We start from the raw sequence: 14,608 nt of genomic DNA, 5'->3' as shown, positions 1-14,608 counted from the left end.
GGAAGGGGTTGCTGTCCTCTTCCTATTCTAATGAGTGTTTTTGTTTCTTTCTGCTTCTTGGTAGCAAATCAGTGACATTTTTAGTATCATCAAAATGTAATTTGCGCATGGCATTTAACTTATGCCTTTACCGAATGCATGATAAGAGGAAAGCAATAAAAAGTTAGAAAGAAAACGATGAGTCCTGTTTTCTGAGTTGGGAGAAAATCCTATGATTAGAGTCATACTCATCAGTGTATGTAGGGAACCGACCTTGGAGGGTGTGGGGTATAATTGTTATGCATGCAAGGTGTCAGGGCCTTGGTGTGACATCTCTGAGCCTCACTCCTCCAAACGAGGCTTGATCTGTCTTCATTGACTCACCTATTGCTACTTCTTTCAGCCTTTAGAGATTGTCAGGGCCAGTAGACATGCCCTAGATATGATTCTCCTGGGAGGCCTGTGCCAAAGCAATTTGTCAAGAAGGTGTTGTGCAGAGAAAATCGTTGTTTGACATGGAGTTGAAAGTCCAGGTGAAATAAGTGAATCTGTCCCTTCCAAATGTTTTTCTGTGTGTGTGTCTGTCTGTCTCAGGAAGAATAGCTGAAAGAATGTTTATCAGAGGGTAGTCTCTTGAGCTCATATTGCAATCATCTGGGGACACTACTAACAGCAGAGATTCTGGGGTTCTAAACCAATTTGCAGACTAAGATCTCCTAAGGTTAGGGTTTGGTGATCTACATTTGGAACAAACTTTCCAATGAAAAATTCAAGCACCATTTATGTTTTCCAGTACTTATGTTCAAGTATATTTGTGTCAAGATGGAAATGATGTAATTCTGATGAAGTTTTGAATCAATGAAAATGAATGAAACTACATAAAAATCTCAAATGTACTTTTGAGCCTAGATACTAATGCTTCCTTGATTGAAACAAGAGGAATCCCATTCCTCAATTATCACAGTCATTGCAAATTCTGCAGAAAGTGTTTGTTAAAGGATGATTCTGAAAACGTATATTTATTTTTATCTTCGTTACAGAAGACCTAAACATTTGGTACGGAAAATTTAAAAATTTCAAGCAGTTTTCATGATTTTGAATGCTCAGTAAACTGTGTAAAATCTGCCTTTACTATTGTACAAAATGAAGCCCCTGGGGAAAATAAATGCTTGGTCAGAAATTCTAACAAGTTCCAGGTTTCCTTTCCCATACAGTTAAACAAAAAGTTCCATATTGACACAGAGGCTAAGATAGAAAGTCAGATAAGATGTGGTTTATTTTATTACTTTGTGTGTTCTTTTCTATTTCATATCTAGACTCATTTTTACTACTTCGTTGCTTTAATTTATTGTTTTCAGAATGTGACCGAGTTCTGTTTATGAAGAAAAGGTTTATAAACGTAGAAGTGAAGCTTAAGTTTTGCTTGCATGAGAGGTCACCTGTTTACCGTGTGGTCAGTAGGAAATGTAAACTAGACAAGTAAACCACCCATGTATTTTGAGCCTAAATGGAAAGAACCAAAAAGTATTTTTGGTATGAAGATGTGAAAGCATTCCAGAAAAATAGGATGAAAAGTAAAAACTGAACATTGAAAATTAGGACTAAAATTTAGAAAATTCAAGTTTTTTTCTGTCCTCAGTTAAATGTGACTTTAGATAAGAGCTCAAAGAATTTTATGAGTTTTCTATTAAAAATTCAGAATGTACACAGTGCATTCTTATTCATTTGCTCTCATTCATGTATGGTATTGTAGTTAGGACATCTGCCACATGAACTGGTTGCATCAGAAGTAATGGTGCTGAAGCTTATGTTATGAACAAGCTGTTGTGGCTTATTTGATTTCCTTTAAATAGTTTTGGTTTTCTGTCTATAGAAGTTCTATTAGACTTATCCTCAAATATTATTAAAATGGGAAAATGTACAAAGGTTGCCTTCCTTTCACTTTAGGTACATAGTTTGCATTTTGAGGTATTCTGCCTTTTTCTTATTTGAATGCGCTAGTGTGACTGCTCAGATGTATAAATATTTCTTAGTATTTTATATTCATATATATCAAATATGTTAATTAGTAAAATTTTCATCAAATAATATTTATAAACATCTTCTCTCTATATACATATGTGTATATACACACGTATATATATCTATATATACACACATGCACACATACATACATATATGTATTTACACACACACACATATACCCACATAAGAACATACACATATATATGCCATCATCTTCCATTTATGATTGGATTTGTGTCAAGGTGCTCGATAATTAAATCTACCATAATATATTAAATGAAGTCTTCATTGGTGAACATTTATATTTTTGACAGTTTTTTTTTTACTACTCTTGTAATCAATACAGTGAAACCCCTTTTTATGAACTTTTCTTAAGGACAGATTTCTGAAAATAGAATTCCTGGGTTACATGGATGTCCTTTTAAAAACTCGAGCTGCATTTTGAAATTAATTTTGTATTCTTCAATTCTGGATTTGGTTAAATTCTTAAGTCTTTATAAGACATGCCAAAATATGAAAAAAAGTATTCTTACCTTAATTTTCATTTTTTAATGCTTTAGAGATTCTGGCATGTGTCTTAAATTTTGACTTAGCTTCAATACCATAAAATAAGTATATTTCCCAAGGTGAGTAGGAATTCACGATGATTTCCTGTGTTGCGACAAAACTGTTTTACACAATATTGGATTTCTAAATTTCAATTTTTTTTATTATAATTGATTTTATGACACAGTTTCATAGGCTCTGGGATTCCCCCAATCCCTTCCCAAACCCTCCCCTCATGGTGGATTCCTCCACCTTATTGCAGTATTATAGTTCAAATCCAGTCATAATTCTTTTGTTGCAAGCATGTACTTTGCATAGTGTCCAGCATCTTATTGTCCAGTAAGTTCAACAGTTTCTTGGGAAGACCATCTCTGGTCTGAAGGCAGAATATCACCCCGACCCATTAAAAGCCACACCATAACATCAACAATTGTTTACAACCTTATGAAGTTAATTGACATGGTATTGAGTGACCAATATGTTAGAAAATGTAAGTTCTTATCCACATCCTGTGATTACTTCATTGACATTTCAATTTTAGTATATACACAACTGGCTGCTGTACACCTTAAAATGGCTATAGGGTACTATTCAGCTGTCTTGTGTCTATTTTCATTTTTGTATTTAGCATTTTGTAGTATTGAAGCATAATTTTTACTGAACTTAGTAGATTTTGGGATAGTCTAAACTGGCTTATAACTCTAACAAGGCATATGTCAACAGTTGAGGTGCAGAACAGTTTTAGGAGGGTTTTCAGAGAAATCTTCAATAGCTTAGTGAGGAGTAATTAATCTTAGTGTCCTACCTAATAAGGTATATGTGAGTCCAGGCTAACTATTTCCTACCTGGTACTGAACTTTCCTTGTTGTTTTCTGTCTATCTAATCTAACTTTTTTTGGGGGGAGAGTGGCTCCGGATCGACCCTGATGGTCATTGCAAGAGAGGGTGGGGATCCAAAGTTGGAACTAGGTAAAAGACCAAAAAAGTTCCTCTCCTGATTCCCAAAGAAAGTTTATCGTTCTTTTGTTTCTGTGGGCCACTCAGGGTTCCTGGCTGTTGTTCCGATGACATTGGCTCCTGCCAGGAAGGATTTGGGCTTCTTCCATCCCATGTGGTAGATCCAAGCGGGAGTGGATGACCTCAAAGTTCTTGGCCTCTGAAGGCACTCCAATTCCCTGTTGTCTCCTTGGCAGTTGGGATGTAGTCCTTGGTGCCCATACTGATAGTCCTTGGTGGGGATCCGGGAGTCTCCAGGGTTGGGATTCAAGCCTCCTTCTGTCTCCCTGCTCCACTCTGGCATCCCCCCACCTGCTCTGTGCATATGACCTCCTGTTAAGAGGTTGTCAGGATCGCTTTTGATTCCCCCTATATGTCTTTGTAGTTTTACTATTGTCTAATACTGATTCGAGTCTGTTGTCTGTAAGTTATCTGTTATGTTCCTGATAGCTTATACTTTACTTCTTCCTCACACATTCTAAGGAGATGTAAGATTTCTCTGCTCTCCCGCCCCATTACCGAGTAGCATAGGGTCTTAAAAGTATGTTAGGTTTTATAATTCTTTGATGTAGATCATAAGCAATCTGACTCACATTGATTGTTGGTTCATTGGTTACATCACAATATTTTATTGCATGTGATACTTGCTGTTTGAGATTGAAATAATATTACAGCTTACAGGTACTATTTTTCGGATTGACATAATTTCATCTTAAATTAAGGCAAATATGTATTATCTAAGTTTTTGGGATTGGTTCATTTCCCTTAGCATAATGGTTTCCAGTTGGGCCCATTTGACCACAAAAAACTGCATTTCATTTTGTTTTAATGGCTGAGTAGTATTCCATGTAATATGAACCAGTAAATGATAGCTTTCTTATCCAGTGTTTTGTTCATGGGCATTTCAGTCGCTTCCAAGTTTTTGCAATTATTGATTGTGCTGCTGTGAACATAGAGGTGCATGTTGGTTTCTCGTGTAGCAGGTGTTTTGGATATATTCCTATAAGTGCTATTGCTGGATCATATGGTATGCAGATTTTCAGTTGTTTGAGTGTTCTTCATACTGATTTCCATAGAGGCTATACCAACCTGCAGTCCCACCAGCAATGGAGTAGGGTTCTGTTTTCCCTGCATCCTCGCTAGCAAGTGTTGTTGGTGGTTTTTTTGTATGTGAGCCATTCTTACTGGGGTCAGGTGGAGAAAGCCTCAAATGTATTTCTGTCAAGAATCATTTCCTTATGCTAATGTGTCATTGATAAGATCTTTTTCTTGTTTTATGTAGGCATTTTTGCACCGAATGAACCAATGTGCAGCATCAAAAGTTGACAAAAATGTAACAGAGGAAACAGTGAAGGTGAGAAGATACCATTTGCTCTTGACCCATGAATGAGTTCCCCTTAGATAAAGCTTTATCTCTGCAGTGTTACTTCAGCACACTTGAGCCTATCTGCAGTTCTAATATGAGGTCCTCTGCCAGTCATTGGTGTCAGTTACAGTTGCCTCCTTCAAAAAGGAGAAATAGAATTTGGGAAAAGAATCAGGGATTGATAAGGTGGCATGAACATTTAAAGTTTAACAAATAACCTAGAATATTTGAATGGAAAAAGGAAAAGAACTCCAAGTCTATGTGTTTTAGTGTCAAAGAGAAGGACATGTCGCAGTTGCTAGCTGTGGCTCTGGAAGACAGGATGTGGGCAGATGTTATAGCTCATCACCGGAATTACTGTAGAACAAAAGATTGGAAAGATTGATGGAGAAAATAAAGCCCACATAATCCCTTCAACTGGGAAAGGAATGAGTTTTTCTTTAGAACTGTAAGAATGCAAATTGTGAGAAGATTTGAAAAAAAAAAAGATGGTAACTGAAAAATATGCTTTAATAATTATTCATTTAAGTTGTATAATGTATGATTGACATTAATGATGCTAACACACTGACTTATTGTACTGAAAAAATTCCAACAGTTATTTAGATTATGTTGGCATTTCCCCATAATGTAAGCATCTGACTTAAGTTTCCTACTGTAGGTATACTGTAATTAACATGCTTTGGTTTTAAGCAAAAAAGAAACTTATAACTCAGATGAGTCTGAAAACACGTTTACTCACATATTTTAAGAATTTGGGACAGAAAAGGAGGTTCAGAATTGGTTGGCTGAAGGGCCAACAGGATTGCTGCTACATCTAGTCATCTATTGCTCCTACCATCAGTCTGTCACATTGCCTCTGAGATGATACCTCCCGGGGCTGCGAAATGGAGCTGCTCCAGCTGTCACATCAACCCACCAAACCTTCCAGAAGGAGAAAGGATCATTGTTGCCGGCTTCTATGTCCTCCCCACAAAAAGCATGTTAGCAAGTCTGCCTCCTGTTACCTTTTCACTCTGGAAAATGGGACTGTAACCTTAGACTTGGGCCAATTCCTGTGTTTCCTTCCTGAAAGCCAATTCTGGGGACCAGTTCCCAGAATTGTATGGGGGTGGAGGAAGAAATTGATGGGAATCAGCTCTCCACTGAAGTTTTCAGTTAGCAAAGAGGATTTACTGCACTATGTTCTACATCTCCTGGACTCCCTTGTTGACAAGCTTGCTTCACCATTGCACTTCTACATGTATTTATTTCAGATGCTGTTCTCAAACATTGAAGAGATCCTTGCAGTGCATAAAGAATTTTTACAAGTTGTGGAAGAATGCTTGCATCCTGAACCTAATGCTCAACAAGAAGTGGGAACCTGCTTTCTTCACTTTGTAGGACGTGTTTCTTGTTTATTTAAAATCCTTTTCCCAGAGTTTAGGGATTAGCTTTAGATCCTATAGAATGTGTGAACTGGACATAGGAGGCAACATCTTACTGGAACAATTTGCAGTCTTTTAAGGCAAAAGAAATCTACTTTGAGCCAGAGGAGGGTGCCTCCTATCACCCATTTTACTGAGTAAAGAATAAACAGCCTTTTCTTTTTCTTGACAATTTGGTTCTTCGTGTCCTCTTAGCTTTGAATTCTCATGAATATTCAGGCTGCTTGCAATGAATGGATTTTAATGTTTTCTCTCAAACACAGAACATTTTTCTTTTGAGGCAGAAAATCCTCACTCTTATTGTGATGCTGTGAGCCTTTTCTTAGAATGTTTCCTTGCTTATGTACTTATGACAAGCCTTGGAAGTGAACAAACCCAGGATACCAATGCCTGAATTCTCTTCTCGGAGACTTCCCAGAGGATTGTACTGCACAGTTTTGCAGGCGTAATAAGCCATTGCTCCTTTTTTTCAAGTTAGATATCTTGTACATGTGTATTACTTTTCTCTCTTTATCAGTGAGAGCTGAATTTACTTAAGCTGTCAAGTAAAAAGCCAGCTGCATAGTGAAAATTATCCTCAGAATGGAAAGGCATTCGTAGTTTTTCTTTTTGTTGTTGTTGTTGCTATTTATACCATTCCATTAACGCTAATTATCAAAATACTCATTTGAATCCATGCAATTATCAGATTGATGCTCAATATTTTATTTAAAATTATATGGGTGTCATAGAAGTAAAAATGTTTTCTAATTATTCAGTTAGTCTTTTCTATAGGTTTCTGAATGTTTTTGGATTGTTATATATAGTGAATAGATTCTGTATGTTCCTTTTATGATCGGAAAGTATTTCTTAAAGTAAACATAATAAAGAGAGAGACTCCCTGTAGCTTAGTAGGATGTTCTTGTAGGATGTAGCAAGATCAAACTATTCTTTGCTTGGGCACAACTGGAAGCCCTGGGTCTTCATGTCCACTCACTCAAGCCTGTTCCTTTTCACTAAAGAATCAATATCATTCGCCAGCTGGAGTAGCTGCTGTCTCAGACCCGGGCTGCTCGTGGGAATCTTGCTCCCTGACATCCATTTCCTCAGTAACACTTTATGAATCTGTCACCCATGAATGTAGCTGAACTATTTCTGAAGTTTATTTTCTCCTGGCTCATACCATCTCTTGGGATGAGTAATTCAATACTTTCTGTAGTTGCTCTATGAACTAAGCTTCATGCTCCTCAATGAGACTTTAAAATTTCAGGACATGCCTGTTTTAATATTTGTTCAATAGATTATTTTATCTTTTTGTTGCGAATGATTTGGTAGCTATTAGTCATAGAACTTTGAGAAAATAATACCAGTGGATGGGAACTTGGAGATCACCATCGCAAAATTACTCTTCTAAAAAGAGCAGTCTCCTCTCTCCACTCGCAGAGAACATTTGTTTCTACTTGATCACACTCAGTGATGGTTCTAATTGTTAGAAGAGCTCTGTTTTGATCTGCAGACTGCCCACCACTAACCTGTCAATTTCTGCTGTTCCGTCCCGGTACTTCCCTCCCTGGTTTAAGTTTTAGAGCAGTGCAGAATTGTCAGACTGTTGTATTATGACAGTTTTGAGAGTATCCTTTGCTCTCTGACTTTTCTGTACTAATAAGTGTCTCTGAAATGACCTTTTAGATATTGTTACAGTCTGTGGTTGTCTTGGTCCCTTGCTGCTGGATATTCTCTGGTTTGCCAGTGTCTGTTAAACACAGCTATCCAGATTGGTGTGTATGAACTCCAGGGTGCTGTGTTTCCCTGTTGGGATATGATCTGTGCATGCTTTTGCTTTAATTTGGAAACACCCATTGCTGTCCATCCCTGGCAATATTAGAATAATCTCTCTGATCTTGCTCAAAAGTCACACTAAGAGTTGTGTTTCAGGTCTCAAGGCAAAAGTGAGTACCTTCTTAGTGTTTTACCACTGCTTGGCACACGTCTCTGTTGCATTCATTATGTTGGAGTATAGTTAATATATAGCTGTTTCTCTCCTTTTCTGGACTATTCTTTGTGGATCATGGTTAATAAGATATATTTATATATGATGTAAAGAAAACACCCAGTATGGCTCTTGAAATAGCGTAAGCTGTTAGTAAAATTTGCCTTTATGTATGACATAAGTTAACATTTTAAAATGATGAATGGAAGACCGATTTAATCTCCCTTGAATTCACAGAAAGACAAATTTCGTATCTATGATGAATACTGTAGTAACCACGAAAAGGCACAAAAACTGCTTCTGGAACTTAACAAGATAAGAACAATCCGGACGTTTCTGTTGGTAAGTCTTTAAGTGTTGTCAGCTAATTAGTAATTCCACGCTGGTGTTTGTTGATGGGACAGTAAGAGCCAAGGAGTAACATTAGTATGTCATAATAAATTAATAGTTTTTTTTTTTAGCAAACCCGAAATAAGAAGATAGAGTCCTTCAATAATGTAGAGAGTAAGAATATGGATGAACATGTAAATGGGGAAATACTGTCAGTGCTCTCTTCTGGTTGACTGTGAATTGTTGGTGAGAGCACATGGGATCCTAATGAAAAATCTTGTGCCAGACTTCAGTATTGTCTTACATCCCCAACTCCCCGGGGCTTAATTTACTTCTGCTAGGAGAATTATAAGTAGGGCAGTAACAGGAAGGAAACAAGTCATGGATATGGAACAAAATAATTATAAAATTTGACCTTTCTCCTACATACATTCCTTAGCCAATTTTTTTTTTTTTTTTAGAATAAAGAAAGACAAGAATTTATACTTAATTTCTTTAGATTACCACAAATGTGTGTTGGGACAGATTGTAAATGTACAATTCAGTGATGTTTAGCAAATTGTTTTGTTATGCAACCTGCTCCAAAATTCAGTTTTAGAACTTTTCCATGCTCTGAAAAGAATCTCTTCATCTCTCCATCTCTTTCCTTTAACTCTAGGCAACTGCAGATTTGTTCATCTCTATAGATCTTTCTCATAGAGATTTTACATAAATGGAATTATATAATCTTTTGTGCCTGTTTTTTTAATATTTTGTAAAAAAAAAACCTGTGGTTTATCTTGTTATACCATGTACCTATTTTCCATTTAGTTTTATCACTTAAAAGTATTTCACTGATTGAGAATTTTATATTTTGTTTATCCACTTGCCAGTTAATATACTGAGCCCAGATTTGGCTACTTTAAATACTGCTATAATTATCTATATTCAAATCCTTGTGTGATATATATACACACACACACATATATGCATTTTTTGGTTGGGCACTTATGGTACATACATGTTTAACTATTAGGAAACAACCAAACAGTTTATGAGGATGGCAGTGCCATATCCACATAACATTTGTGAAGATTCCCGTTACTCTATTTCTTATGCTCAGTGTACTAGTGGGGTATGTGGTGATATCTTATATTGATTTAAATCCACCTGTTGCCTGTGACTGATGAATTTAAGCATGCTTTTATGTGCTTTATCTTTTAGTGAAAGGTGTATTTAATTTTTTTCACCCAATTTAATGTGGAATATTTTCTTATATTAATTTATAAGTTTTCATAATTTTGGATACAATGCCTATATGAAATATCTGCCTATTAATTTGAAAATATTTCTTCCAGTGTGCTTTACTTTGAAATCATAAGAGAGTCAAATGCACACACACACACACACACACACACACACACACACACAGAGCTTCCATCCATTGGTTCACTCTCCAGATGCCACATTGATGAGTAACCACAGTCAGGAGTGAGAAGCTCAGCCTGAGTGTCCTGTGCCAGCGGTACCTGAGTCTGGAGCTATCACTCCCAGGATCTATGTTAGTAGGAAACTGGAATCAGGAGGCAAAAGCTAGGCACTTAGGTCATGGCATTCCTGTGTGGGACATGAGTGACTCACCTGTTGTCTTTTTTTGTTGTTATTTACAAATCTTTAAAAAGATGCATTTATTTATATGTGGAAGGTAGATTTACAGAGAGAAGGACACACACACACACACACACACACACACACACAGAGGGAGAGAAAGAGTGTATGTATTTGATTTAGAAAAACAGATCTTGATTGTCTAGTTTGTCCACAGTGGCTGGAGCCAGGAACCAGGAGCTTCTTTTGGTTCTCCCAAATGGGTGCAGGCACCCAAGGACTTGAGTTTTTTTTTTTTTTTTTTTGCTGCATTCCCAGTGCATAGGCAGGGAACTGGATTTAAAGTGGAGCAGCTGACACGAAAATTGTCAATCAAATGGGATGATAACATTTCCGGCAGAGGATTAGCTCACTGAGCCACTACAGCACCAGCTCTTTGTTATCGTAACTGGTGTGTCACGCACCTGCACATTTATATTTTTTTCTTTGAAAAATAAATTTGTGAGTTTGGAAGTGGGCATTGAGGCACAGAAAGCATAGCTGGTAATTGCGGTATGTGTGCCTTATTTTTAGAGCGCAGGGCCTTACTACTCTGCTTCCAGCCAGCTTCCTGCCAGCACAGAAGATGATGGCTCACATGCTTGGGCGCCTGCCCCTTGTGTGAGAGCTAAGGATGGAGTCCTGGGCTTCTGCCCTCAGCCCTACTCATCCTTGGGTATTGTTGTATTTGGGAAGGGAACCAACAGGGGGAAGACCAATCAATCAGTCTCTTTGTGTTGTTCTACTTTTCAAATAAATGAAAATAAACATTTGAACACTTAAAAATTCTAATGGAATTCAAGTTACTAATTTTTTTCCATACTATCCATATTTTTGTGGCCACGTTTAAGAAATCTGGTATTTTTTTTTTCTGTGAAAATTATGTTTTCCTTTCCCTGCTTTTCTCCATCTATCTGTGTCTCTATTTCTAGCTCTCTTTTTTTTGAAATGTTATTTGGGACAGTATGGCTTGCTCATCCTAGAAAAGAAAATATTTTCAGGTTTTCCGTATAGGGTTTTGTGGCAGAAAATATTTCTATAGACCTAGGCTCAATATATGTATATATGTAATGCTGTTATGTTCACCCTAGAACTGTATGCTTCTTGGAGGAAGGAAGAATACAGATGTTCCCCTCGAAGGCTACTTGGTGACACCCATCCAGAGGATATGCAAGTACCCTCTGCTTTTGAAGGTATTTTCTGTGCAACTTCATTGTAGCAGTATATTTCAGTCTGAATATTTTTGCTGATGATCTTTTTAAGAATTATCCTTTAGAGATTCTAACATTCTGAAAAAAAAAGCCGGCCATATTTAGAAACTGTTTGTTACAAAAGGTATGATGGAGAAGAAATCTTTAGTAGAAAAGTCTGTAAAGAATGGCTTCAAGTACTATTTGTAGAGAAAATGCTTGTTTGAATTTCGTTCACATTGAACATATTGGTTTTAGCATAGCTCCTATCAGGTCCATTGTAATCACTGTTGGTGTAGTTTTGATTTCCTGAAACTTGATGATTTCATGATTTTAATGAAGTTGAGGTTAAAATGATGTAATGTAGGAGCGAAGTTTTAAAATTGTTACAGAAACTGATATGGCTTACATGGGAAAATAGATGACAAAATGTGGAATTACTCTGCTAAGAAATACCCCCTGTGGAAAATAGGCAAAACCACTGTAATGGTTATAGATCTGTGATCTCATTACATAACCAAAATCATAATAAAAATAATGTAATATACTGAAAGCAGCCCTTATTGCAAGGGGTTATGAAACATCAGGATGGCAATTTTTCCAACCAAACTTTTTGTAGCTGACATCAGGATAGGCAGATCGTGGTAAAAGTTTATTATTTGAGCTTATTGTTCAAATTCTAAGGGTTTACTTATTTAGCTCTGTGTCGGGGCCAAATCATCCAACCCCTTGCAATCTTGGCTTTTCCTTACGAAACAGAAATGTTGATGAGGCTAATGAGGATGATGAAGAAAAAATTAGTTCGTATCTACAGGAATGTGTCATTGTGTATGCGTATGTGTACAAGACCCCATAAGAGAGGACTTCAAAATGTTTGAAAAAATAAAAGGAAGCATTTATTTTGGTATGTTTTTTGGAATTACTGCACAAGTGAAGTCTTCAAATTGCATGAAGAATCAAGCAATAATGATGCAATGGGTTTAACAAGATTTTTAGTATTTGTCTGAAAGGTAAACTGAAGAGACACTCAGATCTTCCATCTTCTGGTTTGCTTCCCAGATACCCTACATAGACAGGGCTTGGCCAGGTGCAGCTAGGAGCCAGAAACTGCCTCTAAGTCTCTCACCACGGCGGCAGGGACTCAAGTACATGATCAATTACCCACTGTTCTCCAGGGTACATGGTAGTAGGAAGCTGCATTGGAAACAGGTGGGACTCAAACCCAGTCCCTCTGAGATGGGGTGCAGCTGTACCAAGTACTGACTTAAACTGCTGTGACACAACATCTACCCTTAAGTCATTTTTTTGTCCCACAAAACAAACACACTTTTTCATTATATTTTTTTACAACTTTTTGAAATATTATGAAACATGCATACGTATGTTTATGAACTATTTTATATAAGCAAGTAAAAAAGTTTAAATTTATTATTGTTTTCTCAGATTTATATCATTGAAATGCGTGAAGATTTTTGCATTAAAATGTTGGACTTCAAAAATTAAATTTGTTTATTTTTACTGCTCTATTTTTATTTATTTGAGAGGGGGGTCAGACAAAGGGAGACAGAGACACTCAGGCTAAAAGACAGAACACTTCCCCTCTGGTTTACTAACAGAAGACTTTATGTGGCTGGAACTGGATCAGGCTGAAGCTGGGAACCAGAAATTCAGTCAAGAGCTTCCACATGTGTGGTAGGGACCCAACCACTTTACTGTCACCTTGGCCTCCTATGATATGCACTAGTAGGAAGCTGGGGTTGGGAGCAGAGCCAGGACTCAAAACCAGGTACACTAATAGGGTAGGTATATAATGTAAGTCTTTTTCAACTGATGTCTTAATCTCCAGGCTAAACAACCACTCAGCACCATATACTCTGCATGTATGTTAGCTATTATTCACATCTATTTAATTCTGATTTGTTTTGACATCATAATTACTACCTAGTATCTAAATTTTCTTCTTGACTTACTTTTTTACAAAACAAATGTCACAGATTTGAATTAAAGTATGGTTTTGCTGTAACTACATTTGCTTAAATTGAGTATCTAGGAACATTTGTTTGAGAACAAATCTGAAATTGCTTGTCTAACCCAAAAACTGTATAGAGAAGCTGAGCCAGGATCTCCATTTCTGCAGAGCTTTGGGTCAGGGCAACTGGAGCCGCGGTGACCTGTGTCTGAGAACTACTGAAGGCTTTCATTGCGGACTCAGTTTGCATGTGTAGTGATAGCTGTGCTTATACTTGATCCTGGTTTTGGAATGGTAAAAGAGACTTGTTTCTTCAAAGAGTGGGAAGGAAGGTGAGCAGGATAGTAAGAACCACACACCTAGACAAAGTGGATATTCTAAAATGACTGGTTAGGGAGGACATCAGATAATTGGACCTGATCTCTCAAATGACAGTAACAGGGTCAGATCCTTCCCTGTTTTGCAGCGGGGAAAGAAACATGAAAACCCATTAACTCCTGTAGCAGATATGCTGATGTTAATGATTATCTGTGTTCTACCATCAACTGAAAAATTGTGCTGGTGTTCTCTGATTTTAGACATTTTCATTCGCAGAAAATATTGAAGGAATTGAGCTACAGGGTGGAAGTTGTACTTGTTTTAGTTGTACAACTTGAAATTATTCTGTCCACCAGTCAGCACTGGATGTATCTCAGGTAGCTGTCTGAAGGTTATGACTGGTGTTTTCTCTCTCTATTTCATAGCACAAAAAATCGTGTCTCAATTCCACAGTTACCCATGGGTACAATACCTGTGCTCCAAATCAGGGCCTGTAGAAATGTGGCTACTTCCTGTAATGTAAATGTACTTCTCCTTTTTAGAATTTCTAGAAAAGCTTACATATCTTTTATGGATGTGGGATCCAGAATAACTTTTCCGACATAGTCTTGGTAGTTGTGTAACATTCTTCAGAATAAAGCTTGGTCATACTAAATGTGGAATGGCAAAACTTTCAACAGTAAGAGCATTGAAGAGAGTCTGAAAACTCTGAGCTTTCCCTCCATTTGCTGAAAAGCAATACAGTTCATTGAAGGAGTTGCCGCTGGGTCTGTGCAATCATGTTAGCTACATGAAGATGACAACTGTAGTCAAAGAAAACAAAACAAAACCCAACAAATGACTAATTAAAGAGTAATGTGGTCACAA

At 37.1% G+C, this 14,608-nt stretch overlaps 1 protein-coding gene across 1 annotated transcript in view; it reads left to right on the top strand.

Annotated features, from left to right (window-relative positions):
• PREX2 (phosphatidylinositol-3,4,5-trisphosphate dependent Rac exchange factor 2) overlaps positions 1 to 14,608 on the top strand; it is a 254,250-nt gene that overhangs the window by 53,730 nt on the left and 185,912 nt on the right. Inside the window, exons 2-5 of the mRNA XM_040994636.1 lie at positions 4,829 to 4,900; positions 6,169 to 6,291; positions 8,546 to 8,650; positions 11,356 to 11,457. Of these exons, the coding sequence (XP_040850570.1) occupies positions 4,829 to 4,900; positions 6,169 to 6,291; positions 8,546 to 8,650; positions 11,356 to 11,457 (402 nt within the window). The remainder of the gene's footprint in view (positions 1 to 4,828; positions 4,901 to 6,168; positions 6,292 to 8,545; positions 8,651 to 11,355; positions 11,458 to 14,608) is intronic.

This window comes from Ochotona curzoniae, unplaced genomic scaffold (assembly GCF_017591425.1).
Source record: "Ochotona curzoniae isolate NIBS_2020 unplaced genomic scaffold, NIBS_Ocur_1.0 contig_1071, whole genome shotgun sequence".
Classification (NCBI taxonomy): domain Eukaryota; kingdom Metazoa; phylum Chordata; class Mammalia; order Lagomorpha; family Ochotonidae; genus Ochotona; species Ochotona curzoniae.
The sequence above is the reverse complement of the archived record's forward strand: the minus strand, read 5'-3'. Positions and strand labels throughout refer to the sequence as shown.